This window comes from Aphelocoma coerulescens, chromosome 9, assembly GCF_041296385.1.
Source record: "Aphelocoma coerulescens isolate FSJ_1873_10779 chromosome 9, UR_Acoe_1.0, whole genome shotgun sequence".
Lineage (NCBI taxonomy): Eukaryota > Metazoa > Chordata > Aves > Passeriformes > Corvidae > Aphelocoma > Aphelocoma coerulescens.
Window position 1 is genome coordinate 1,773,602 of NC_091023.1, and position 26,158 is coordinate 1,799,759.

At 46.1% G+C, this 26,158-nt stretch overlaps 1 protein-coding gene across 1 annotated transcript; it reads right to left on the minus strand.

The window, feature by feature from the left end:
* Positions 1-25,456, minus strand: EHHADH (enoyl-CoA hydratase and 3-hydroxyacyl CoA dehydrogenase). The gene is made up of 7 exons (XM_069024085.1): positions 25,353-25,456; positions 18,815-18,918; positions 17,889-18,061; positions 16,199-16,310; positions 15,873-15,977; positions 9,508-9,849; positions 1-2,484 (listed from the first exon to the last, which is right to left on the minus strand). The coding sequence occupies exons 1-7, from the start codon at positions 25,421-25,423 to the stop codon at positions 1,214-1,216; spliced, it is 2,178 nt and encodes a 725-aa protein (XP_068880186.1). The 5' UTR covers positions 25,424-25,456; the 3' UTR covers positions 1-1,213.
* Between the last annotated feature and the right edge of the window lie 702 nt (positions 25,457-26,158).

Here is a 26,158-nt window from a genome sequence, read left to right on the forward strand (position 1 = left end):
TTAGATAATCAAAGCAGTTTTATTAAATTAAAATCAAAAGTTAAACATTCCATGCACCTGAGAAGGGAATATGACCACACCAGACTGGACGATACATTCACTATACATGTGAAATGGGAGACTTTGTCCCAAAGCATCAAGTCTGGAGCTAGTTTGGCTCCCTCTCCCTCTGCTCTGCCCTTTGCTAGAGATCTGCCACCTCCTTGCCTGCCTGCCTGCAGCAGTGTCCCTGCCTGCACAGCTCTTGTGCTGTGCCCCTCTCAGCGCACCCTCTGCCCATGTGAAAACCCAGTCAGTGCCAGGCCATGTTTCAAGCTGGTCAATTAGAGCCTGTAGAGCCCCAAGACCTGCTAGGAGTAGTCAATCAAGATGCGAGGAGTGATGGCAACACATTTCCACACTGAAGAGATGCCAGAAGATGTTTCTGCTTGGACAAAGCCAGGTGGGGATAATGGCAACAGAGGATGGAGTCTGGATGCAGAAAGCCAGTCGTGAGCCAACACCACAGGGCAGGTTAGTCAGGTTGAGGTATTTGTGGCTTTTTTGGCATTTATTAGAGCCTCCTCTGCAGCAGGGAGAACAGACAGTACCAGGGGGCAGCAAGGGACTGCCCCTTGCTCTCTGCCCAGACCTGCTCTCTCCACTTCATTTGACTTTACCTCTGAAGGTGCTGCACCTTTGTGCCATCTGTCCCTCAGAAGCAGGAAGGGAGCAAGTTCCAGCTGGCTGGCTGCAGAAGAGCCAGGGAATTGAGGAGAGGTGGCTGCACAGGAAAGAACTGAAACAAACTGGGAAATAGATTGAAGACAGGATTTGGTAGATCTGGCAGGTCTTGGGTGAACTGTGTAATTATCTTGGCTCCAGCCGTGATTTGCATTGTGGCTGTAAATGCTGCTCCCTGCCTTCCCCAAAGGCAGACTGGGAGAGGAGTACAGCTGTGATGACCTGCAGGCAGTGCAAAATGAGATGGGCCTTTACACAGCAGTGTGGGAAGACAGTGGGTGAGGCTGGGGCTGAGAGAGAAGGATGGGTGAAGGCAGTGGTGACCTGCAGCACATGGGGAAATGAGATCAATCATCGGCCAAAGTTATTCCCTGCAAAGGCCCAGGAAGGCCCGTGACTTTGTTTAGGGGCCTGTAGCACTTTGGGTTTGATTGGAAGAGACAGTGCAATTGAAGCACCGGTTTCATGAGATCAGCCTCCACCAGAGGAGTCACAGCTTGGGGCTCTGGTGGCTGAGGTAGGACATCCACTCCTTGAGGGGGGGGCTCCTCACAGCCACCAGCTTTTTCAGAAAGGCATTGGGCCGTAGCCCGGGCACGTCAGGGTGAGCCTCAGAGTATTTCTGCAGTTTAGCCAGCACGCGGGGGAGCCCCACGGTGGAGGCGTAGAACATGGGGCCACCCCTGTGCTTCGGCCACCCGTAGCCATTGATGTAAATGACATCCAGGTGCTCTGGGCCTGATGCTATTCCCTCAGCCAGGATGGCAAACCCCTCATTGATAAGGGAAAACAAACACCGCTCCAGGATTTCCTCCTGGTCTATAAAGCGGCTCTTGATGCCATGGGTGTCTCGGTACTGGGACAGGAAGTCGTGGAGCCATGGGTCTGGCGTGGCTGTCCTGCCCCCGGCCTTCTCGTACTGGTACCAGCCTTGGCCGGTTTTCTGGCCGAAGCGGCCCTGCTCACACAGGAGGTCTGGCAGGGGGCTGTAGCGCTGGCCGTGCCGCTGCCGGGCCGGCGTGCCCGCAGGGAGGGACGCCCCGGTCAGGCCCTGCTCCTTCCGAGACCTCCAGCCCACATCCAGCCCGGCAAGGTCAGACATGCGGAAAGGGCCTATCTTAAACCCAAAATCTTCAAGAACCTGATCTACCGCTTCTGGTCTGCTTCCTTCCTCTAAAAGGAAAACTGCCTGTTGTAGGTACGGAAACATCATCCGATTCCCAACAAACCCAAAGCAATTCCCTACCACCACTCCAACTTTTTTCAGGGCTTTGGCCAGCTGCATAGCAGTGGCGATGGCGGTGGGGGATGTGTGGCGGCCGTAGATGATTTCCAGCAGCCTCATCACGTGGGCAGGGGAGAAGAAGTGGGTGCCAATGACCTGCTGTGGGCGGTTCGTGGCAGAAGCTATTTCGTCGATGTTCAGGGCTGATGTGTTTGTACACAGCAAGGCCCCTGGCTTGCAGATCTTTGACAGCTTGTGGAATATCTCCTTCTTTAGCGCCATGTTCTCAAACACAGCCTCGATGACTAGGTCTACATCACACAACAGGTCAAAGTCCACAGTGAACTGGAGACGTGCAGGGTTATGGAAATCCAGGGTCTGGGCACCCCCTTCCATTTTCATGGCTTCACGCTCCAAAAGGAGCATCACAGCTTTTCTTCCCTTGTTCAGATACTCCAGATCCTGCTCCAGGGCTACCACAGGTATGTTGGCTTTAACCAGAGAAGTCACAATGCCTCGGCCCATTGTTCCCAGCCCTAGGGATGAAAGTGAGATAGAATCAAAGACTATGAAGAGAAAATTAATCTCTTGACAGTAGCATTTCCTTTGTATCTCCAGGATAAAAAGTGGAGGCCTCTGGAAAACAAGTAGTGCACACATAGGAAACAGATATTGAAGACTGGGAAAAAGGAAGGTGAATTTGCTCTTTCAGTGAGCCTAAATGTTTGAAAAGAGGTCGCACAAAGGCAAGTTAGTATCCTCACAAGCTTACAAAATTCCAGTGGGATTCACCCAGTGTGCACAGACCATGTGATTCATGTCTTCTCTCTGCAAAGTTTTATACCTATGGTAACTAGGATCATTGAGGAGTGAGAACCTGAGGACCAAAGAGAAAAGCACTGAGTTACAGCTGCAACCCTGTTACCACCTTCCGCAGGCAGGTTCAAAGCAAGCTTCTCCCTTAGGGTATCAGTGCCTCACTGTTCCTGTGAGGTGGTCTGTTATGGGCATTCAGCAGATACACCACCCCACCCCCCAGAGATTTTGACACCGGCAAAGTTCAAAGAGTTGGTTTTTCCCTCGTCCTTCCAAGCTTCCTCTTTGTCTCCCTCCTTTTCTCCCTCTGCGCTTCATTTCGTGATCTTTGGAACAAAAAAAATTCGGCTGCTATTTCTGTAAAGACTTGGATGCTGATCTGCTCTAAACCTTGTCTCTAACATCTTGTGTGTCTCTCAGTGCCAGGTCAAACAGGATGGAACTAAAGCAGCGCTCTTAATCTAGATTTCAACATCTTCTCTCTCCTTTTAAATCACCCTGGCACAGCAGTAGCCTTTTGCCTGCTGTTCACTTTATATCAGGCATCTCTGCTCACCAGGAACTCTTCAAGTCCTCCTTCTGGAGATTCTCAAAGTCAGTCTTCCTTGTCCAACCACACAGTTAAGGCTCTTGCCCAGAATTCCTGTAACTGAGAATCCATTCACACTGTAATTTTTTTTCCTCCAAGATCCATGAACGTGCTTCTGCCCACTCATACCCCCAGGAATCCCAGTGTAGAGATTACTGGCTTGATCCCTTGCACCAGCTCTGCCCTCTGTGACATTAAATAAAGCTGCACTTTCCTGTGACACACAACCCACACCATTGATCCTGCTTTCCCACGGTGGAGGCTTTTCCAACTAAATTAATACAAACTAGTGAGGGAAGGTCAGCACAATTTTACCAGCTTTGAAAGTGTGAAGCCTCTGAATGGGAGGATTATTAATATCCTAAATAAAGCAGCAACCAGAAAAAGTATAGGTTTGTTATAATTCTGTAAAAATGATTTTTTTAATCTCAGGTTTACAAATGAAAGTCAGCTAAACAAATAAACAGAAACAAGGGGATTAAAAATTTTGTCTAAAGCAGCTTTGTAAAGAAGAGCTGAAATGATGTCATAATTTAAACAAGTTCCAACAACCAAGGTCAGACAAGGTAGGATGTTTTTCCTGCATGTTACACACTCTTGGTTTAGTTCTGCCCACCTTCAGCTTGTGCACACACAATACATTTCAAATATTCCCTGCTTAGCCACCAGAAGATAGTTTTTACTGGCATCACTAGCTGGCAGCCTGCTTACAAACCATCATTACACTCCCAAGCAAGTGCTGAAGTCCCTTTCTAGGAAATTAAATTTGCTACTTCATAATCAAGTTCTGCTGGAAACTAATTTGAAAATAAATCTAGAATAACATGAATCAGCTCCTAGTAATTCAGTGTCTCTGGTTCACTGACTGAAGAAACCTGAACATGAGTGGCTCCTCCCACTGTGCTCACTCTCCAGAGCCTGTGATGCGGGAGCAGGTACAATCAGGGACAGGTTTTCCCTGTCTTTGGAGAGCTACCTGAGGTGCTTTCTTCCTGCAGTGCAGGAGGGTAACTCACCCCCAAACCCAGCCCCATCTGTCAGGCTCTCTTTAGACATCAAGCTGAAGTGTTTGCAGTTCCACATGGCTCCCTCTTGAAGTCTCTTCCTTTCCACGGTGGAGGCCTGGAGTTTCTCTCTAGAATTTCCAAGCTCTCCACACATCCTGGGTCTTACCCACTCCTGATCCTCCCAGCTTCAGTCTCGTGACTGAAATGTTAGTAGTTCTCTTGCCATATGAACACACTGCCTTCTCCTGAATTGAAGCCTCTTTTGTGAGCAGATGTTCCCCAGGCTTCTTTCCCAGGGAAGCTCTGCAGTGGTGCCAGGTGGTTCCCCTGGTTGCTTTCATCATCAGTACTCCATGTAGGTTTTTGCCATCCTGTGAGAGGCAGGCACACATGCTTGTAGTACTACACTTTCTAGGCCACGGGAACAGGCTTATAGATAAGATATGAGCTTGCCAAGCTTGTTTCTGACCTAGAAAAGCTGTCTCAACTTCCTACAGAACTCTGCAATGGCCTGTATGAAATGATGTTTAATGAAGCTGGCAGAGAGAGTAATGAAAGCCCCAAGGGGTTTGTTACATTAGAGCTTGCACAGCATGATTCCCCTGGAAATATTTTCTAAAATTGGGCTATAAAACTAAGGAGAGCTTTGGCTATCTAGCAGGGAAAGAGGCATTTCTGAGGACTCCTCTTTTGCAATTCAGAAAGCCAAGTGATCTTGGGGAAGAATATGTTAGAGCAGAAAAAATGGTAGGGGATCATTAGGCCTTACATGTGTAGAGGGCTGTGGAAGAAAGAGGAAGGGAAATGTCTCATGCTCAGCTCAGATCACGCAGACTGAAACACGGTGAGGAACTACTCCAGAATTTCTGCTGTATGCTCCATTTTCTTACTCAACAGTGTTCTCCCTTCCCCCAAACCAGGAAAAACCCTATATTCTCATCTTCCATGCAGGTGACTATTTTCATGTCCAAGGCACATCTTTCCAAAAAAGACTGAAATCTGCTTCAGGAGCAAGAACAGTGCCCAGCCATCCTGCTCCTGGTCTTTTATTGTGAAATGAAGCTTTGACATATAATCAAAACTACACTTGTGCATATGTAATTTCAGGCCAAATATGGGTATGACAAATCCATTTGCTGGGCAAGCTGAGTGAATAATGATGGTTAATTATTGATCTGTCACGTGATGTACTTAGAATACGAAAAATCATACAAAATTAATTTCAGTATTTTAAAAACAAATTTCAAAACAAAAGGACTTGAAATATGTACAAGGGAGATCATGTACAGTCACACACACTACAGAAATACTGATCAGTGGAAAAAACTCTGAACTATAAAGAATATTTGGACCTTAAAATGCCTAGCAATGGAAATAATCCTTTACAGATTGGTAAAAATATGCAAGGACTGTTCCGGTTTTCCTGATAAAAACAATAATAAGCAATTGGCAGTGATGGGCTGCTGCAGGCCAGGGCTGCTGCTTTCTCTGTTTCAGGGTATCAGTTTCAAGCAGAAATGATGTGATACTCCAGGCAAGCAGAGAGCTGTGGGGAGATGCAGTTGGAAGGGACACAGAGAAAGGAACCTTCTTTCTGGGTGTTGAGGAACCAGAGAAAGTAAAAAGAGGTGGGAGCCAAGAGTTCAAACAACAAAAGCAAATGAAACAAAAAGTCAACATGAAAAAATCAACATGATCTTCCCACAGTGCAGCAATAAGAGATGGAAGCAGCAGCACAATGCAACATGGGTTTAGTGTGTGAAACAGCACAGCATTGCCTGTGGGAAAGTGGGGTCTGCACCATTTCTGAGGAGCCTAAATTGAGGCAGCATCTTTCTCTGACTGCCCTCCCCTCTGCAGTGAAAATAGAGAGGCCCTGGGTCACCTAGGTAGACTCAATACTTGCATGGATGAGCAGCACTATTTTAAAAGGTGCCAGTCCCTCATGCCTAGGATTTTGGTTTCTGGTGCTGCAAGGATGTATTTCAGATCAAACACATGAAGTTACAAAATACTGTAGAGCATTGTACTGGCTGGAGAATGGCTTTTTGTTACAGTAGCCTGAAAGAAAAAATTCAGTTGTTTTGGCATGTTCTCTGCCTGCCTCTAATGGACTCACAATTTTACTTATATTAAAAGGCAAAATAGGAGGAAAACCTTCCAGAGGAAGGAAAAAAAGCACAACAAGGTGCAGAAAGAAGTGATGGAAAGCAGTGACACTTTGGTGTGGGATTCAGGGCTAAAAGGAGGTGTTCAAGAACCTCCAAGATAAGAGAAGTCACACGAAATGAAGTACAACATGAACAAGAGCATAAGCAAAGCAAGCTCTACTGGTGGGATATAGGGCTGTGTAATGGAAGCAGTGATTCAGCAAGCGCTGGAGTCTGGGTGAGTGTCAAGGCCCTGAGTGCACTGATGGGATTTAATGTCCCTGACCAGCCACACCTGGAGCCTCCACCCACCTGCACTGTCCATTGCCTCTGAGCCCCATTTAAGCTCAGACCTGGGTTTGTAGCCTCTTTTTAAGCTTCCTTGGAGGAGTTCTGGTGGCTTACAGTAGCTATGGCTACTGTTGATGCAGACCTCAGCCTGCAGACTGGCTTCCCACCTTTACCTTGGACCCTCATCATCCTGGGAACTTTGCTTGATCACCTGTACTTTCAGTAGGTCCTGGCCACGATCTCTGGGCCTGCCCTGCCTGCCTTGCCCAGTTACTGTCAATACTGATGCAGCAGTAGGTTGTGCTGCCATCCAGAGGCAGAAACGGGTGGGCAGGGTCCTCGGGAACGGGGAAGTGTAAAGCCCTGTGTGTGGGGAGGAACGGTGCATAGTGGGGGCTGGCTGCTGGAAAGCAGCTCCCCAGGAAAGGATCTGGGAGTGCTGGTGAACACCAGGTTGACTCTGAGCAGCAATATGACCTTGTGGCAGAGATTAATGGTATTGGAGCTACGGCAGGAGGGGTCTTGCTGGAACCCTGAGGGAGGTAATCCTGCCTCTCTACATGGCACTGGTGAGACCATAGCTGGAGTGCTGGGTCCACTTCTGGGCTCCCCAGAGCAAGAGTGATTGGAGTGAGTTCAGTGAAGGGCAAATAAGATGATTAAGGGACTGGAGTATGCCTCATGAGGGAGGGCTGAGCGAGCTGCGACTTCAGCACAGAGAAGGCTTGGGGGGTCTCACCCATGTATATATAAACACCTGAGAGAAAGGTACCTGGTAAAGAAGATGGAGCCAGGCTCAAGTGGCCCCTGGTGATAAAACCAGAGGTCATGGGCACAAGCTGAAACATGGGAGCTCCATCTGATCATAAGCAAACCATTCTTTTTAGTGAGACAGGTTTCCTAGAGAAGTTGTAGAGTCTTCACCCTTGGAGTTGTTCAAGAGCTGTCTGGACATGGTCCTGAGCAACTGGCTCTAGGTGACCCCATTTGAGTAGATATGTTGGACAAGATGACATTCAGAGGTGCCTTCTTGCCTCAAGGATTCTGTGGTTCTGCCCCCTGTTATTGCCATTGGCTCCCCATCCCTGAGGTGCAGCTGCTCCCTGCCAGTAGAAAATTAACTGGATATGTTGAACATGGCTAATATGAAGGTTGCCTGTTACCCTGGGCATACAAAGCAGGAGCAAGGAAGAAACACCTTGGTACCTGGTCTTGGTGTAATTAGTCCTGGAATGCTGTTCCCACTTTGGCTATGCATGTTTTATGCAGTGTTGAAAAATTTGGGAAAGTTCAGGGTCATGAAAATGACCAGAGTGTGACAGACTGTGCTCTGCAGTAGAAGTATCAAAGCACTTATTTGTTCTGCAGGAGTTAACTTGAGTGTTGTCTGTAATCAGCTATGAAAACACTGAAACCTGGGGGTGAGGCTGGGGCAATTTCAGACCAGAATTCAGAAATCTGTCCAGAGATGAGTGGCAAATACGTAATCCAATGGAAGAAACATGCAGCCCAGCCAATTCTCTTTGGAAGTAAAAGACAGGTTATGTTTCTACTAGAAACTTTCAAGTAGAGGTTGCATTTGTCCTCAGAATTCCCTCTAGCTCAGTTACAGCTCCAAAATAGGCAGCTCAGCTCTAACAGCCCTTCTGGCTAAACTGTCACTGTGATTAGGTCTTTGCAAGCGTGTTGTTCTGCCATGGTTTAGCAGCACAGAGCAGAGAATGTCCCACCTGGGCATTCCCACAAACTCCAACACAAGCCCTCCTGTCAAAGCACACATTGCAGGACTGACCTGTCTGAGACTGACAAAAGTGTGTGTCCAAACTTCTGTGCTCTTCAAGTCATAGAATAAATCTGGTCATAATTAATGCCTCTTTACTGGCATGCTTTAACAGCCACATATCCTTCTCACAGGGTTTGTGGACTGATGTTTAAAAACCCATTTCTATTAAAAATATGGCATGGCAGCCAGTGAAGAGAACAGAACTTCCAAAAAAATCTCTATGGCCTAAAATGAGTTGTCAGACAGCTCAAGAGCCCTGAGAAGCACCCAGAAAAAAAGCAGTGTTGATCGGGTGAGATTCCCTTGAAACAGAATGGATGTTTTCCAAGTTCTCCAAGTTACCTGTCTAACCATTTTTGAGTGTTACTATCAACAGCTAGAGCTGGAAGATTTTTTTAAAATCTCAGCGGTGCATCGAAGGTTTTATTTAAATTGCTCTTATAAAAAATTAATGAAGGCATTATCTTGCTGGGCTACAAAATGGCAGGAGTGGATCCCAGAGAGATGAAATCTTCTTAAAATGCAGCTGTCAAAACATTTTTGTAGTAATACATCCCTGAGTGACTCTGTGCACATACACCTGCAGTACAGAACTAGACCAGGAGGAGGAGAATTTCCTACAGACCCGCTTCTAGCACGGAGCAAAGCCAGGTCTCGGTGTTTTAAAGGGAGCAGACTGCTTATGGTCCACACACGAAGCTGTCTCTGAAGTGAAGCTATTCTTCCAAAGGAAGAGGAGGCATCACGTACTAATCTAGCGGCATGCGAGTTGCCGTCTGAATTTGGAGCTTCCCAATGCAGTGACAACTTCGCCAATGCGTGTGGAGTATCTATGGGTGGGAAGGGTGTGGGTGGCTGCTGGGGCCGCCCAGCCCAGCTGTCGGCGGTGCGCGGTGCCCACCGCGGCCGCTCCCCGCCCTTACCGATGACGGCTGCCTTGCGCACGGGCTGCGGGGCAGCGCTGCTCCAGGCGGCTCCGCCCGGCGTTGCCCACCTGTGCACGGCTCTCTCGGCGAAGAACGCGTACTGCAGCGCCTGGGCCTGCCCCGAGCTCAGCAGCAGCCGGAACAGCTCCCGCTCCCGCCGCACGCCCTCGGCAAAGGGCCTCTCGGTGGCGGCCCGCACGGCCTGGAAGCACAGCTCCGGAGCCAGGCACCCCCGCGCCTGCCTCTTCACCTTCACCAGAGCTTCTCGCAGAAACGCTTCCATGTTGGGCAGCTTGGGAACTGGCTTCAGGCTGAGCCTGCGGGGTCCCAGGGGCTGGCCTGGGGGGAGAGAAATGGAGAAATGGAGTTACAGAACAAAGCATCCACATCTTTTCAGATGTAGTCTTTCCAGACTACAGATTTCCACCCTTTTCCACAGGCTGGGAAGGCAGTCTGCCTCTTCTCCAACTCCCACTGCATTAGGGCTTGCATGGCACAGTGAGCTGGGCCTAGAACTAAAAGCATCTGACATTTCTCCTTATCTCTGTTTGCTCTGACAATTATGATTTTTCAAGTCCCTTCTCAGGCTTCAAAAAAAAGTAAGACTTCCTTTTCAAAGAAGTAATTCTCTCCTTCCTTTTCTCAGCTTCGGAGTGCCCTGACTTTCCAGTTCTTTCCTTCTACAGTCCCAGCTGCCACATTCATATGGGTCTTTCTATAAGCGTCAGTAATGAAGTTTTCCTCCAGTGTTGTTTAGTATTCAGGACCCAGTTGACACTTAGCCAGAGGCATTCCAGCCAGAGTCCTGACCCAGACATTGACAAGAGAGTGGAAAACACACCCTGACTTCTTCCCTGACCAAACGAGCCCCTCAATTCACTTTGGGACTAACCAAGAGGAGATCTCACTCAGCATGAGTTGGGCAGCAAGTGAATAACAAGAGAGAGTTCATGTTTGTGTCAGCAAGGGATGAATCAAGCAGCCACAGAAATATGTGAAGTTCATTACAGAAGAGGTTACTATGGTGATACCTAGAAAGGATTTTAATTGAGAGAACTTAGTTACATTTCAGATGCAAAAATTCTGTCTTCTTCCTAAGTACAGACCTGGGCATACTCAGGTGTTCCTCTGCTCGTAATGGCAGCTTGCTCAGTAAAGACTGTGGAGGAACAAGATCAGCAGTTTGGGACGTATTCCCTTGAGACTGAAACATTCTCAAAAAGGCCCTGCTGTCATCACAGCCATATCCAGATCATTAACTGTTGCATGGCACTGTGTGGATTGCTAGTGCTGTTCCCAGAAGCAGCCAGGACTGCCACCAAAGTCCGGTGGTGGGCTGAGAACCTTCTGCTGAAGCTCTCTGGGGACAGTGTCTCATTGCTCTGGCCTCTTAGATGAGCTGTGCCACAGGGGCACACTTCCTTCCAAGGCAGCATATCACATCCAGCTTCCCTTTCTCTTCCTGTTGTCTGAGCTAGGGAAGTGCCAATGCACCAGCAGAAGACTCAGGAAATCCTACAGAGGATGCTGAAGAGCAGGAATAATGGCAGCATGGTAGGCATGGTTGCTTGAGGAACAGGTCCTGACTCTAACTCTTCCTCCAAGACTGAGCAACACTTAGGAGAAACAGAAATACAAGTTTCCACGATGAGTTAATATACTGATTTCTTGTAATAGAGGTCTTCAGAGCACAGGTTTTTTAATTAAGCCTCTTAGTGAGCACAAGAAGTTGAACACTCACTGTGTAAGTAGCTTCCCTTGTGATCAGCATTCATAAAAATGTTTTCACATTCACAGTGGAAATAATTTGTATCAGCCAGTATTGCAGGATTTAGTCAGAATAATGTTCCTTTATTTTGGAATATTTTTTTCCCTTAAATCTAAGTTTTTAACCCAGAAGTGCTCTTTATCTGCAGTTCTTTATTTAGGACTTAAATAATGGGTTATATTCCATCACAAGGGGAAAGCTCAGGCTTGTCCCAGAAAGCTGAACTGATGGCTGGAAGACTGGGCAGATCAAGGGACTTCATGTGACATCCAGTGGAAAGGGCTGGTAAAAAAGGAATACCACTGGGAGCCTTTAAGCTTGGTCTTCAGACAGCAAATAGTACTGTAAGCACAAATACTGATGGGGGACAGGAGATGGTTCCTCAGAGTAAAAAAAAGTAACTCAGGGTCCTGTAATAAAACTCTTCTTTTAGCTGCAAACTAAATAGGTTTTCTACAGCACCTCTGTGCAGTATCTTAGCTTCTGCAATGCTAATAGGAATAAAGGATATCTTTATGATCAGGAAAGAATTATCAGAATCCAAATCTGGGGAGAAGAGATCAGTGTGGGACAGCTGCGTGCAGCTTGATTTCTGAAAGCAAAGCAGCAGGACAATGCTGAACAGTGTCAGACATCAGCGCTGCAGGAAAAGCTTCATCCACACACAGAACTAACACAGATTCCTGCTTTGTTTACCAGGTTTGTAGTCCAGGTGACACAAAGGGCAGATCAAGTCTATAAAATTTCTATCAGCAAATGCACCACGTATACATACAGTATAAAATATTATGTTATTTAAAGAAAGAAATATCATCCCAGAGTTGTAAACCCTTGGGATACTGTGGGATGGCACATGCAAGAGACATTGCAAGCCTAATGTTCTTCCTCATGCAAGGAACTGCTTGTGAATTTTTGAAGAATAAAGCTGAGCCTGGCCCCTGCCCCTCAGGCTGCCAGAGACAAGTCCAGGCCATGTCAGACCTTTCACAAACTCTGTTTATATCCAAGGGACACTTGGCTAGGCCTCTGTCTAAGGAAGGTGTCAGCCAGAACCTTGAGCCCTGGGGAGAGATTAAAATGTCTTGATATTGTGCATCTTGGCAGAGATGACTCACGGAAAGGCCTTGCAGCTCTAAGGGAAAGCCTTTCCTCCAGCCTCCATTTCAAGGATGCAATTACCCACCAGCAGCATCTGTTCCGCCCCTGGCTTCGATGAGCCTCAGAAGGAACAACTGCTTCCTCCGCAGCAACTCCCAGTAGCTTACAGGCAGAAACTCATCATCTTTCCACACAGATTAATACCTGGGGGACTTGAGCTACTCCAAATTGCTCTGATTTTCCTTGGCTCTTTGGTGCAAGGCATTGGTACTGCTCTGCTCTGAGCAGCAGATGGGGTCAGAAAAACAAGGGGTGTATGTGGAGACCTTCAAAGTCTGCTGTGTGGAGGCCGGGAGCCAATTTCTCCTCCAGCTGAGGAAGACTAGAGCAGGCCAACAAGAAGTGGGCAGGATGAGCTGCAAGCTGCTACCTGCCACCAGCAGTTCCAGCCATTTGTCAATTTTGTGATGCCATCAGCTGGGAAAAGCCTGAAGTGCAACTTTGGATTACTGCAGTGATTGTCAAGCACATTTACTGAAAGGATGTTCTCCTTGTCCCCAAGGATTTAGCTCCTGTCTATTCCTTTTAAAAAATGCCTTCAGAAGTGAAGATATTTTCTTCAGCCTGGAGAGGCCAGTTTGCCTGGAGAGGTCAGGGAATTATTCTCACTTTCTATCTGCAATATATAAATACTGGTTTTCAATGAGAAAGCTAACTCAGAATCAGTAATTGCCTCTGTGTATTCCTACACCCACTTACTGTTTCAGAGCATCTTTTGAAAGTGTCCTTCATTAGAAACAATCCATAAAAATGTATGGATGAGAATGCTCTCCCAATGTGCCATAAAAGTAGCTCTGTCAGCTGTGCATCACAACAGTAATCAAGGACCCCTGATACAGTAAGGCAGTCATTTGAGACTGATCTCTTGCCATGAGATACTGCAGCTCCAGCACTGAGAAAGCTTTAGAAGAAAATTATTTCTGAATTGATTCTTTGAGACTTATCTTGTTGTACAGCCTTCCCAGGAATAGAAATTCCAGAGGTGACAAAACTAGTTATTTAGCCAGACTGCTCCATAAGAAGTCAGCAGTGGTAGCTTCATGTTTAAAAAAAAATCTCATCAGAAACAAAATGCTGCATGCCACACAAAGCCAGTGCAATTCTGTGATGGCATTTTTTTGGGGGTAGATTCTCTTTGGTTTTATTAAGATTATCTGAAAAACATTCACTGAAAACAGAACTCCATGTGAACAAACTCCAGACCAGCTATACAAGACTGTCATTTCTTCTGCAGCCCTTTTAGTTCTTGATGGAGAAAAATGAAAGTGCTGCCTTGCCTTTGTATGACAGGAATATTGTTAACTTTAGGCAAAGGCCAAAGCAAGGAAGGATTCGAAAGAAACATACAGGCTCTGGGTACACCAATCTTTCAAATTATTAGATAACCTGAGGGTAAATGGTGCATCAAGACTTGTCATGGTCTTCTGCAGGGTCTAATGAGAAATTTTTCAAGCAGGAAAGAAATAGATTAGCTGGCTCACCAGTGTTTTCACTGTTAAAACATGTACTGTAAATGCCAGTAAAGCTGTTGGAAAGAGTCTGAAAGCATTTTTAAGTCCTGTGGGAGTTGATATATAGTGTGATGTGAAACACCATCAATGACATTACTCATTTTTGCTGGGGTAACTCAAACCAGCAATAAACAGATTGAAAATCTAATAATGAGTAAGACTGGGACAGGCTACCTGCTGGACATTCAGTCAGGATCCTTGTATGCTTATACAACTAAAAAAAAACCAAATTGGTAGTGACAGTTTCCAAAGAAGATGAAGCTTGACAATTTCCAAAGAAGATGAAGCTAAAGAACAGGATTTTGCCAGTGGATATAAGCTCCAGAAAGCTAGTTCCCCTGAGAAATAGTGTGGTCAGTGCTCCCTTCCTGAGGGTCTCCTCTAAGGCCAAGCTGTCTTTCACAACTGTCAGCCACTGCACAATGTCTGTCATGGAAGAAACAAGCATGCAAATATCTAAATTTCACCCAATTGCACATAGCATTTGTTGAACTCCAGAATGTTTTCTGGTTTGCCAGTTCCAGCAATGTATCCATTACTCATCTCATGACACACTGCTGCTGCTGCCATCAGTACTGGTACAAATCTTGTGCAAGGCATCATTCAGAGCCCAGAGGGTACATCACAGCGAGCACTGTTTGTTGGGTTAATTTGCCTAGAAGAGTGGTAATATTTCACTGCTCTCCCAACAGATGGAGAAACAGAATTCTCATTCAAAACAGACAAACTCAGTGAACCAAGGTACCTTTGTTTTTCTTAGAAGCAGCAGTGAAATACATCATCCATCTCTTACTAAAGAATTATATTTAGTCTGATGACATACAGGAAAGAGAAAAGAGGACTGCTTATGTCATTGATTCTGCACTAGAAAATGAAGCCCTAAAATACCCTAGGATGAATACAGTGAGAAGGAAGGGCATCTGCTATAGAAAACCCAGCCAAAGAGCACCTTGGCACCTGTCTGGGACATCTCGAAGTGTGGGGAGGTATGCAAGACACTGGTATTTAAGAACAGTCCATTCTTTGAAGCACCCTACAATATGGTGCACTGTCATCTAGGACAAAGCTACCTCAGCTTGTAGCATGGAGAAGGGGCCTTGTCTGTAGTGAAGAGAACTGGAGGAGCAAAACCAACACCCCAGCTGGGAGCAGCATTGCCTGTAAAGGCCATATGACCAAAGCAGGAAGGGCTTTTTGCCTTCCTGCGTTCATCTCACTGTGACAGAGCCCTAGATGAAATCCAGCAGTCAGGTTCCAAAGGTACAGGGAGGTCAGTAGTGGAAAAATGCCCTGTTTTCTCTCAAGGCAGTGCTCCTCGTGCTGCACAAGGAATGTTACTCTTCCTAAGTTAACTTCAGTGAATTTGATTCTGTTATTTCTAAAATGGGGAAAACTCTTCCCATCCCTCCCATCCGCACAGGCCTTTTTTTACATGGCACCCAAAGGATTAGGGACAGAGTCACTTACAGACCATGGATCATTAAATTGAGCAGAGCATGTGCCAGCCCCTCCACTACAGGGAGAAAATTATTTTTGCTCAGCCAGTATGGATGGTGCAACCAGGATGCATGCAGTGCCAGCTGGGATCCAGAACTATATATGGAAAGAGCACTTACTCCCTAAAACCTGCAGAGTGCAGCATCCCAGAGGAGCATGTGAGTTTGGATATACAATTAAAAGGCAGGAGGACTTGATATGTATCTGTTCTCTGAATCTCATTTGAATTTCTGCAGCTTTTCAGCATTTGATTTTTCTCACTTCAGACAACAGGAAACAAATTCTGCAATTAATTGTATCTTCTGTGGATGCCAAAACTCAAGAATGGAGCATATAAATTGGAACAAACTGGTGGGCTTTGTTCTGACTCTTTTCAGCCCTGAAACATCACCCATTATTTCCTGGCACTGCTACAATTTGTTCCTCACCAATCACTTTGTTTGCCAAATGGATTGCTGCCTCAATGGTGTTTTCTTCCACAATTTCATCAACCAAGCCAAGCTTCAGTGCTTCAGTTGCTGGAATGTGTTTTCCTGCCATAAAAAGAGAAATAAGGTGACTACAGTGGAGCCTGATGGACAATTTTGTTCTTTTCCATCTGATCAAATGACTTGTGCAGCTGATAATTAGCCTCTCATGGGTGGCAGCAAGTAGAATTGCAACCCAAGCAGCTACACAGGTAAAAGATTCCTGTTTTTCAGACCAAGCTGGTATGACTCAATGCCATGTTCATCTATACAGACACAGCACTCACCTGTAGTGATCATATCCAGAGCAGCTGGTACTCCAATCAGTCTGGGGAGTCGCTGCGTGCCTTCAGCACCTGGAAGTAACCCTATGGTGACCTCTGGCAAACCCATCCTAGCCTAAAATGAAGTAAAATTAAACAAAAAATCTGATTAGAAAGAGTGGTAGTTGCAAACTGAGCAAAAAAAAAAAGAAAGACAAGTAGATATGAGTCACATTGCTCCTCTAGGAAGCCTCAGAATTTCTACATAGAAACTCCATCCCTGCATTTTGCTACGTAAAATATTCAAGAAAAAAAATCACTTGACCATTTCAAGGATTTCTGTACAAATGCACAAGGAAAACATGACCTTTCAGAGGATTTCTGTGCTAGTACAGCACTGGGGGAGGGCTGTAGGGCCGACAGCATTCCCTAGATTGACACGTGTCAATAATGCTTTCAAGTAGTTGTTACCAACTATTGGAGGGCATGCTGGCTTAACTGTCACCTCCCTACTCTAATTCTTGCAAGCTTGCTGAGGGGTTGGAAGGAACCTTAAAACCATCTTGTTTCACTACCTGCCATGGGCAGGGACACCTTCCACTACGCCAGATTGCTCAGAGCCCCATCTAACCTGGCTTTGAACACCACTGAACTCTTCCCTAATCTTCTTTCAAATGCCTCTTGGTGCATTTGCCATCTGGTAGTCATGGCAGGTAAGCTAGGGGCAGCAGGAAGTCTGTGGGGGTCTTCTCTTAAAAAATGTATCTAGATTTTGTTGCCTTTAAAAAATAGTTTGCCCATTTTCTATTGAGATTTCAAGAGATTTTGAGTTACTTTAAGACCACTACTTATAGTTCCAGTGGTCATGGCAATTCATGATGTGGTTTAGTGAGAATGATGGTAATTGGTCAAAGGTTGGACTTAGTGATCTTGAGGATCTTTTCCAACTTTAATGATTCTGTGATTCCATGGTGCTCACCTTAGGTGGCACAGAGGATGATGTGGAATATCTCTTTATGCTGTTACAGCAACCCACACTGCCATGGAGAGAGTGACTCACTGCAGAAGTGAGGGGATGGTCCTGTCAGTGAGGAGTCTCTACAAGGAGACAGGTACTGCTCAAGGTGGTTCAGCATTCCTGAACATTGAAGGAGGGGATTAAAGAAAAAAAACCCAGATAATTCCTGAAGACTCTTAGAGCTGTCTTTCAGTCAAAGTGCTCCTTGGGGACACAGAGCTCATGGGGAATCTAACCATAAATGCTCCTGAGTTTCAACTACCTATAGAAACTAGGCCATGAGCAGAAAGAAGTGCAAAATTCACAGGGCTGGGGAAAAAAATAAATAAGAGAAAGTCACGCTGCATGAGTCAGTAAGATACAGCTGTCTGCATCAGAATATAGATAATGAGACCTAGGGCAAATTAACATTTGGTTACTGAAGCTTCTACACAGCCATCTTATCCTACTAGTTACAAATCAACTTTATATTTAGAAATGACTTGAAATTAGTCAGTTAGTAAGACTCAGGAAAGACGTCAAGGGTGGTGGTGTAGGTGAAGAATGTCTGAGCACAGAGAGTTGTATCCTACAGCTATAAAGCCGCTCTCCTCTGGGCAGGGGGTCCCAGGAAAGGCACGCCGTCCCTCTGCTCGTGCCATCTGTACCTGGCTCCCGAGGCCTTCAGCAGCCCCTCCGGCCCGCAGGGTGTGTTACCTTCACGTGTGCAACGCGGTAGTGACAGCCCAGCGCCACCTCCAGGCCTCCTCCCAAAGCGACGCCTTCGATGGCCGCCACCACCGGCTTCTCGCTGCTTTCGATGAGAGACACGATGGGGCCCAGGGCAACTCCGTGTCTCTTCGGAGAGGAAAACCCTCGGATGTCAGCTCCTGAGGGAGCACCGAGAGGTTAGGAGGAATTAGTGGGCAAGGCGGTGGCTGGAACAACCCTTCCCTCTGTGCTGCTGGACGCAGCTGCTCACAGATGCCCAAGTCCTTGCAGAGCGTGCTGCTCGCAGGAGAGTGGTTAACAGGAATCAACCCCTTTTGGGACCACCTTCAAGGAGCCCTGCATCCTTGATCCTGTTCACAGAGCTCTGCCTGAGCACAAAAACCCAGAGTAACTGTAAGGAGCATGCAGTCAATTTCTGCAGTTTGCAGAAATTTGCCAACATCCTTGGTGTAATATTGAGCCTGGAATAGTTAACTGCAAATTACTAGTAACAAGCAATGGAGAGCTCTACAGAAATTCCCCAGCTTTTCAGGCTTATTCAGCTGGAGAAGATCTGTTATTTACCACTGCCCCACCCCAGGTACATTCCATACACTAGACCAGTAAATAGTCCAGAGATTTTACATCAACAGAGCTATGGAGACTGAGGAAGCACCAGGATGTTATGGAGTTGAGCAGCTGTCCCTCATTTCAGTATGAACTGACCAGCTTATTTCTGGCCTGGACAGTCCAGCTTGTCTGCATGACCAGCACGTCAATGGTGGCACAGCAAAACAGACAAAGCACCCTGTCTTGTGGCCATTTCCAGCCAAATTGGGACTTTTGTCACCAGTGTTATGAGGCAGAGTATCTTCAGATATGTCTGGTGGAGAGTGTTTCATCTTCTGCTCAACCTATGTTTGATGTCTTACCTGCACTGAATTTCCCATTTTCACCACAAATCATAACAGCTTTCACTGAGGGATCTGCATCTGCTTTCTTCAGCCCATCCTCTAAAGCCTGGAGAACTGCCAGACTGAAATAAAATAGAGATTCAGTGAGTAACCATCAGCTACACCCCCCTTCCAAGAGGTCTGTGCTAGGACCACCGAGCAGCCCAGTGAAAAGGAGCACCATGTCCAACAGGCTGTCCCCATGCCTGGCTGCTGCCACAGCCTCTCCAGGTGAATCCTGTCCTTAGTCTCCCTCTTAATCCAAAGGACAAGCACCCAAACCCAACAGGCTGCCAGCTGACCTGTCAGTCACTGCCTAGAGACTCATCTTCAGGCTATGACACTGCTGTTTCCACAGCAAGTAGCACAGGGAAATGTTCGTTTGAAAATGTCTTTATGAATTAAACATTCAGATTTTCAAGAAAACAGTTTAGCATAATTTAAAATAATTAATGCTAAACCACTGACAATCTGAGAACTTTTTGAAAGGAGCTCTAGGGATAAAAAAGTTATCTTCCAAACACCTGACACAGGCTCTGCTGATGTTAGTAATACTTTCACTTTGTGAAGATCTGCACAGAAGTCCAGACTTAAACTGGTGTGGGATCCTGTCAAAGGGAATTTGGGCATGAAACACTACACAGAACACGTTTTGACTTATCTGAACAGGTAGTTCTGCAGACACCAGCAGTAAATGTGGCCAGCAAAGAATTAATGAAGAATTTCAAAATGGATCTGTAGAAGTATAAACAGTGTTTTTTCAAATCAGGTATTTAAAAAGTCTTACCCAACTGTATGTCCACTTTGCATTTCCCTCTTTAAAGCTAATTTATGTGGTTGTATGGGTATGGACATGGAGAGCCTAGTCTGTTTTAAAAGGTGGTAACAATAGTGATAGTAGGTAAAAATAGAAGCATTGACATTTTAGTAATAGAAATATTAATACAAATTTTATGTATATATAATTTTGATACTAAAATATACTTATATACACACTGTTTTAAGTATACAGTTTACGAGAGACTATTCTGTGTGGATGTGCAGAGATGGTTCCGATTCAGAAAATCTGAGCTACAAGAAGTTGGAGGCTGGAGGAATATCCAAGAGGTATCATCCATGCTTGCCTAGTCCTTTATAAAACCAGCTTTCCTTCCTAGACCTTCTCCAAACCCTGAGTCCAGCTCCACATGTAAGCCTGGTGCTGAGGAAAAGGGAGCAGAGCTCTGCTGATGCCCAGTGGAGAGGAGCAGTGTTAATTACACAGAACTAATAGAAAGGCCTGAGGCATACTCAGCTTGTGCATGTTGCTCTATGTATTAGAGGGCATTTAATCTAAAAAGGAAGCTTGTTGTGAAGCAGATGAAAACCACATCATTGTACTCTCGTGTACACACATTTTTACAGAACAATGCTTGCAGCATTCACGTGAGAACCCATAGTCTGAGAAGGGAAACCTGGGAGCCCAAGGAGCTCCCTGTAAACCAACTGTGTGAAGGAATCCCAGCCAACCTCTGCATATTCCTCCTTCAAGATCAAAAATTAAAGACAAACTATTAGCAAAGTCTCTAAATCAGGGCTGTTGGCTGAGGGGGGCTGTCTAGGAGGGTCTCCAGGACCATCTGCTGCCTGGATAAGGCCGTGCTACATAGAAGAGTCAGTGGGAGCCTTGAGGCCTGACAACCAGAGACTGGGAGAAGTGTAATTTTTGGAGAGGGAACAGCCAGTTATGTACCAATTGCCCAACCCAGACATCAAAGACAACTTTGAAGTCTGATGTTAGTAATGGTTCTGAAAGCTGAAACTCAAAATGAGAATAATTTGGCCATGCCAAAGTAAAGCTGTGAGGTGAGTCAGTAAAGGCCCCTCCACTGCACATAGCTCCACATGGCAGAATATGAAAGCCTTTCCAAATTTTATACACTAAATGTGTTTTAATATGTTAATTTTTTTTTAATGTCCCTCCCCTTGGCATATCTGTGGTTGCTGCTATTTGACGAGCACCCACAGGCTGCACCCAATGCTTGCTGCTCTTGGAGTTCTGTTTGTGCATCAGTGGAGAGCCAGGCCACAGCAATACCAAACTCACCCAGGGGCTGGGAGATTGCAGGAAAAGCCATTAGGAAATGTCCTGACACTCTACAAAGCATAGTGCAAAGAGGGAGAAAAACTATGTCCTATGATCCAAACAAATGTGAAGTTACTAATTTGCAAATATTGTATAGACAAATGGCACAATTCTGTCAGGAACAGGCAAGAAGCAATCAGTACTCCTGTGTCTGCTCCAGGCATGTGATCAGCAGATGCAAGATGCCCATCTAGAAGGGTTGTCTGCAGCAAATGGAAAGGTTCAGGTTCTATGGAGGAAATCAGTTACAAGCCCTCAGCACTTACAGCAACATGCTACCACCAAAATAAAAACTAGTCATCAAGGCTGCCACAAAATCACAGTTTGATCCCTACCTCACCTTTATTAACCCAACAGGACTGTTTATGCCAGTGAATAATTTCACTTGGTACTTGCATAAATATCTCTTCTCCTTCCATATAATTTTTTCCCAATGGGAATTTTTGCAGGGTAAAAAGGAAGTAAAGCCAGACTTTTTGCAGTTTCTTGTTTTCCTAAGATGGAGTGATAAGTTTGCCTTGGATATGTCAAAGTCCAACACATAGACTGCATTGCTTTGTCACTCACATAACTGGCACTAAGAGATGTAATTTTCAATTAAAGCATCACAGTAGAATATATGACAGTAGAATTATAAAAATACTCAGGAGAATCCCAGCTTCAAACTGCTAGAGCATTAAAGAAACAAAAAGTCACTGTAATTTTCATATGTATTTCATTATTGTGACACTGTCATTCATTTAGCAGTAACCATGCAGAAGTTCCTTCCATGCTTTCCAAGGTTGCATCCATGCCATGTAGTCAGTTCCACCACAGATACTATTTTGACTGCAAGAAGAGTGATTCTGCCAAGGTGACTCAGTGTTCCAGGTTTCAGGAACTCGAAATAGGTGCTGTTAAAGAGCAGGTGCACACCAGAGCAAGAGAATATTCTTGGAGGTTACCACACCAGGTTGTTTTTATTTTATGGAACTCATTGCAGTGACAGTGATGTGCTGGATTTGTACCAGGGTTTTACTATTTACCTTAATTATTTCATATTTTAGCTGGAGTTTGTGAAAATGAATTTCTTTCATAAAAAAAAAAAAAACCAAAACAAAACAAACAAAACTAATGTAAGGGAATCCTGGAAATTTACTTAGTCACACTTAAAAAAGTGAGACTCAAACCCAACAGTGGAAAATGTTGTTTATGGAAAACATGCAGATCTGGTCCTTTCCCTTTGTACTTTTCCCAGCTTCTAACAAACTTTAAAAACCTGAAAATCTCAAACCTGAACAAAACCAATCCAGGCTCTCCCATTGTCACAGGCTTCTGTTCCTTTGGATAGCTTCCTGCAGTGTTTTTCTTTGAACTAACTGCTGGGTATTACATAATCCCCTACTTGAAACTGAGGACTTGTGTGCTGGAGTTACCTGCTCTGCTCTCCCTTGCTTCAGTGTCAGATCCAGCTGTGTAGTAGCTACTGTCACACGTTGTTGTGTGACAAATTGCTCATACAGTTTGAACAGTCCTGCACATAAATTAAGGCCAGAGCCAGAGTAGCATCTTTTGGGTGGAATTTTAGAAGAGCTGTTTTAGGGAGCAGATGCTTATTCATCCCAGAATTTTCTCTCTGTATCTCATCCTGATGAGGTGCTGATCCAGTCCAACATATGTAATCACATTCTCCCCTCATTGCTACCTGTCTGAAACTGCAGCTTCTCTCATCTCCTTTACATTTTCTGATTTTTATGGTGATCACGGTCAGAAGGACAATCCTGGCAGCCAGGGAGAGCCTTTCCCAATCAAATCTGTTATGCTGTCACACTTCATAGAATCCCAGACATAAGCTCCCCTACTGCATGCCCTCTCCTATCCTCCCTGGAGCTTTTCTGTCCTTGTCAGCTCAAATGTTGAAATACTCCTTAAAGTCCTTCTAATTCCCAGTGCCAGCAGCCTGCCTCTGCTGAGAAGAGGTAGTCAGTTCTTTCTTTTGTGAGTCTTGTCTTTCTGTTCCCCCAAACTCCTAGTTCTTTGCATATCTAAATCCCTTCTCTCAATGCCATGGTCTCATAAATGCAGATCTCTGAATACTAAACTTCTGCAAACCAGGAAAAAACCTCCAAACAAATCAAATTTGGTACATGCCACCTCTGCCGGTGGAGAGAGCGTTTAGCTTAAAGGGGAGTCTGTGTGGGAGCCAAATTTGCTGCCAGACTCTCAAGTCATCACACATTCCTCAGGAAAGCACTGCCCCCCAGGTATTTGCACAGCAGAGGATGGTGTCAGGCAGAGAAAGCAAATTCCTGCCCACCAGTGGCTTCTAAAGTGCTAATGGCCAGTGTGATGGCCCAGGAGGGGGGAAATGGATAATGGAGAGAGATAGGGGAGGCTGGAGCACAGCAGCAAAATCTCACCAGTCTTAAAAAGCATTTGTGCCTGCTGTGAAATGAAATTTTCAGGATTGCAGGACATGGCTCCTCTCTGTACTTTCACTGCCTGCTATCGCCTGAGCAGTCAAACATTTCCAACAGCAGGAACAAACCTGCTCCCTGTGGTCCAGAACAGAAATTTGCAGAAGCAGGAGCAGCACCCAGGGATCAGAGTGTGCTCTACCTTTCCTAGCTGCAGTCAGATCTCAGCTAAAACTACCCAATGGCAAGGGTGTGAAAATTCTGGATCTCTTTTAAAACAGGTATTACCCTGGCATGCCACCAAAGACCACAGACACGTCTCAAGCCGTAGTTCAATGGATCTGAAGTGTGCCAGGGTCTGCCTTCTTCCCCGTGGGGCTGGGGGACAGAACTACAACCACGCTGTCACCCTTGGTGTATCAGAACTGCACCTTGCTGTGAGGGCACTGCAGGGCCAGGAGGAGAGGGCAGTAAAAGCAAAGGTCTGTCCTGAAGAAGTTGTTGTGCTGTTGCTGTTCAAAGGCAGAACTGACTTTGGGTTTTCTTCAGAACTTCTCAAAAAAGGGGAGTTAAGGTTCCTTAAGCATGTATCTGTTACTGTTGATGGCTGGACTCAGTGATTTTAAAGGTCTTTTCAACCTCAGCGATTCCATGATTCTTTAGCTGTGTATTTTGTATTTTTCATGGTAAGGATTGAAAGTTTATTGTGAGCACAGCCTGGAAGTTTTCTTAGACTGGTCTTGGGCACAGGAGGTCCAAAGGATGTCTTACACCCTACAGTTCTGGGAGTCCTGCATGTGTGGTTCATCTAAACTCATCAAGTCACTCCGAATTTCTCAGGGTAATTACCTGAGCATGTGGAAACATTTGCGCTTCTAAACAAGTTGCAACAGAAGAGTGAGCACTGCCAGCTACACTGTAGCTTTGCTACAGAAGAGCAGCATGTTTCATCTCCTTTTCATGCTCTGCCTTGTCTCTATGAGCTTCTTTTTAACAAACTCTCTAATTTATAAGTCAAGCACAACTGCAGTGGGTTTTTTTTGGCTTGTGAATATAGACTGAATAGACACTGTGGTCACTGCTACTGAGCAACTCCAGCTGCTTAGAAAGGGTTTACATGCTAATCAGAACTAAAGGAACTAAAATGCACGCCTAATGCAAAGCCAAAAGCACGTAAGTCCTTTCCAAGACACATGAAAAACTGAAATTTCAGAGGCTGCTGCAGATTGGTGTTGGATCTTGTTTTTCACTGGCTTGTGTTTGTGATTGCATGGGGCCTTTCTTGACCAAGATCAGTATTTAGAGGTCAATTCCTTAATAGCTTTTAAAGGGCAACTGAACGGCTTTCTGCCAGCCCTGGCTGGGTTTAATCCTGCTCCCAGCTTCACTTGTTGAACCATGCCTGATAGCCACAGAGCCCTTTGCCCTCTCCCCCCAGCACACTTGGGTAGCGCAGGGATTTGCCAGGCAAGCACTGAGCAGTGTGTGGAGCAGGCAATCAAACCAGGAAATCTGAGGATTGACTCGTAGCAAACAGCTCTGAAGGCACTCCAGGCTGAGCTGCTGTGCTACGTCTTGCTGAAGCAGTGTCTTGATTAAAGACTGGAAGGTGAAGAGAAATAGGCAAAGTTTTTACACATCCTCCAGGGGAGATGAGACAAAGTACAGTTTGCTGAGCCTGGCACCTCTCCTGTGAAAGCCCCCAACTAGAAATTATAAGAAAGAGCAGAAGTTATGGCAAAGTTCAGCATGTTGTTTGCAAAGCGAGATCCACGCTACCTCTGAAGGAGCCGCCCGGGCCCCTGCGGGTACCGAGCGGTGTAGAAGTCCCGGCTGAGGCTCCCTGCGGCCGCCCCAACCCGGGACAGGGCGGAGCCTCACTCGGGCACGGAGAGAGGGAATGAGGTGAAAAGGAAGGAAATCGGAGAATCCCCCAGCAGCTCACTAGGGGGTCCCCAGCCCCGGCCCGGCGCTCCCCGCGGACTGCCGGCCGTACCTGAGCGCGTTGACCGGCGGGTTGCGGAGCCGGATGACGGCCACGGCCGAGCCCCTCGCGTACTGCGCCATGCCGAGCGATCCCGCTGTGTCCCCGTGTCCCCGGGCCAGCCCCCGCCGCGCCCCGCCCGCAGCCCGCCCCACCGCCCGGTCACCGCGGGGCTGGCCCCGGCCTGCAGGGAGCTGCCTCTGCTGGGGCTGCAAAATGCGGAATATGGGAAATTTTCTTAAGAAAGGACGCTCATTAGTGTCTGATCTTTGTAGCTTTCAAGCCTAATCAACAAGAAAGGAGATTTAAGCCGTGCGACAGCAGCTCACGAGCTCTAAGTGATGTCCAGGTGTTGGAAAGAGAAATTCCTTGTTGGTAGAATTGCCTTGCTAAGGTTTAGGGCTCCACGCGTTTCAATGATCTCAGTCCTGGGGGGAAGGCTGACAGTGCTTGGGGAGAAGGATGTGCCACTGACAGTGGGCACACAGAATGTAGAACTTAGAGGCCACAAGGACATTTGGCAGAATCCCCACGACAAGGAAGAAACTAATAAAGGCAACCCAGCAACTGTGCTGAAATCAGCTCTGATGGGTCAAAGGCAATTCTGGCAGGGGCAGATCATGAGCACCGACTCTCGGACCACTGACCCAAGAAACCACTGACCCAAAAGAAGAGAAAGACTGAGCACCTGGACTAATTAGCATGAGAAACGAGAGAACAGTTAATCAGTAGAAGATAGAATGCTAATTAGTAAGAGAACAATGTAACTTGCAGCCAATGAACATCAATACCTTCATTTGCTAAAATGTATAAATAGT

Bases quoted from the DNA above. Each gene is read 5' to 3' on its own strand.
- EHHADH (XM_069024085.1), bottom strand. From the start codon at position 25,423: ATGGCGCAGTACGCGAGGGGCTCGGCCGTGGCCGTCATCCGGCTCCGC. The intron at 16,311-17,888 runs GTAACACACCCT...ACTTCATTTTAG, and splicing joins ACCGCGTTGCACACGTGAAG to GCTAGGATGGGTTTGCCAGA. The intron at 2,485-9,507 runs GTAAGGGCGGGG...TTTCATCCCTAG, and splicing joins GCGCAAGGCAGCCGTCATCG to GGCTGGGAACAATGGGCCGA.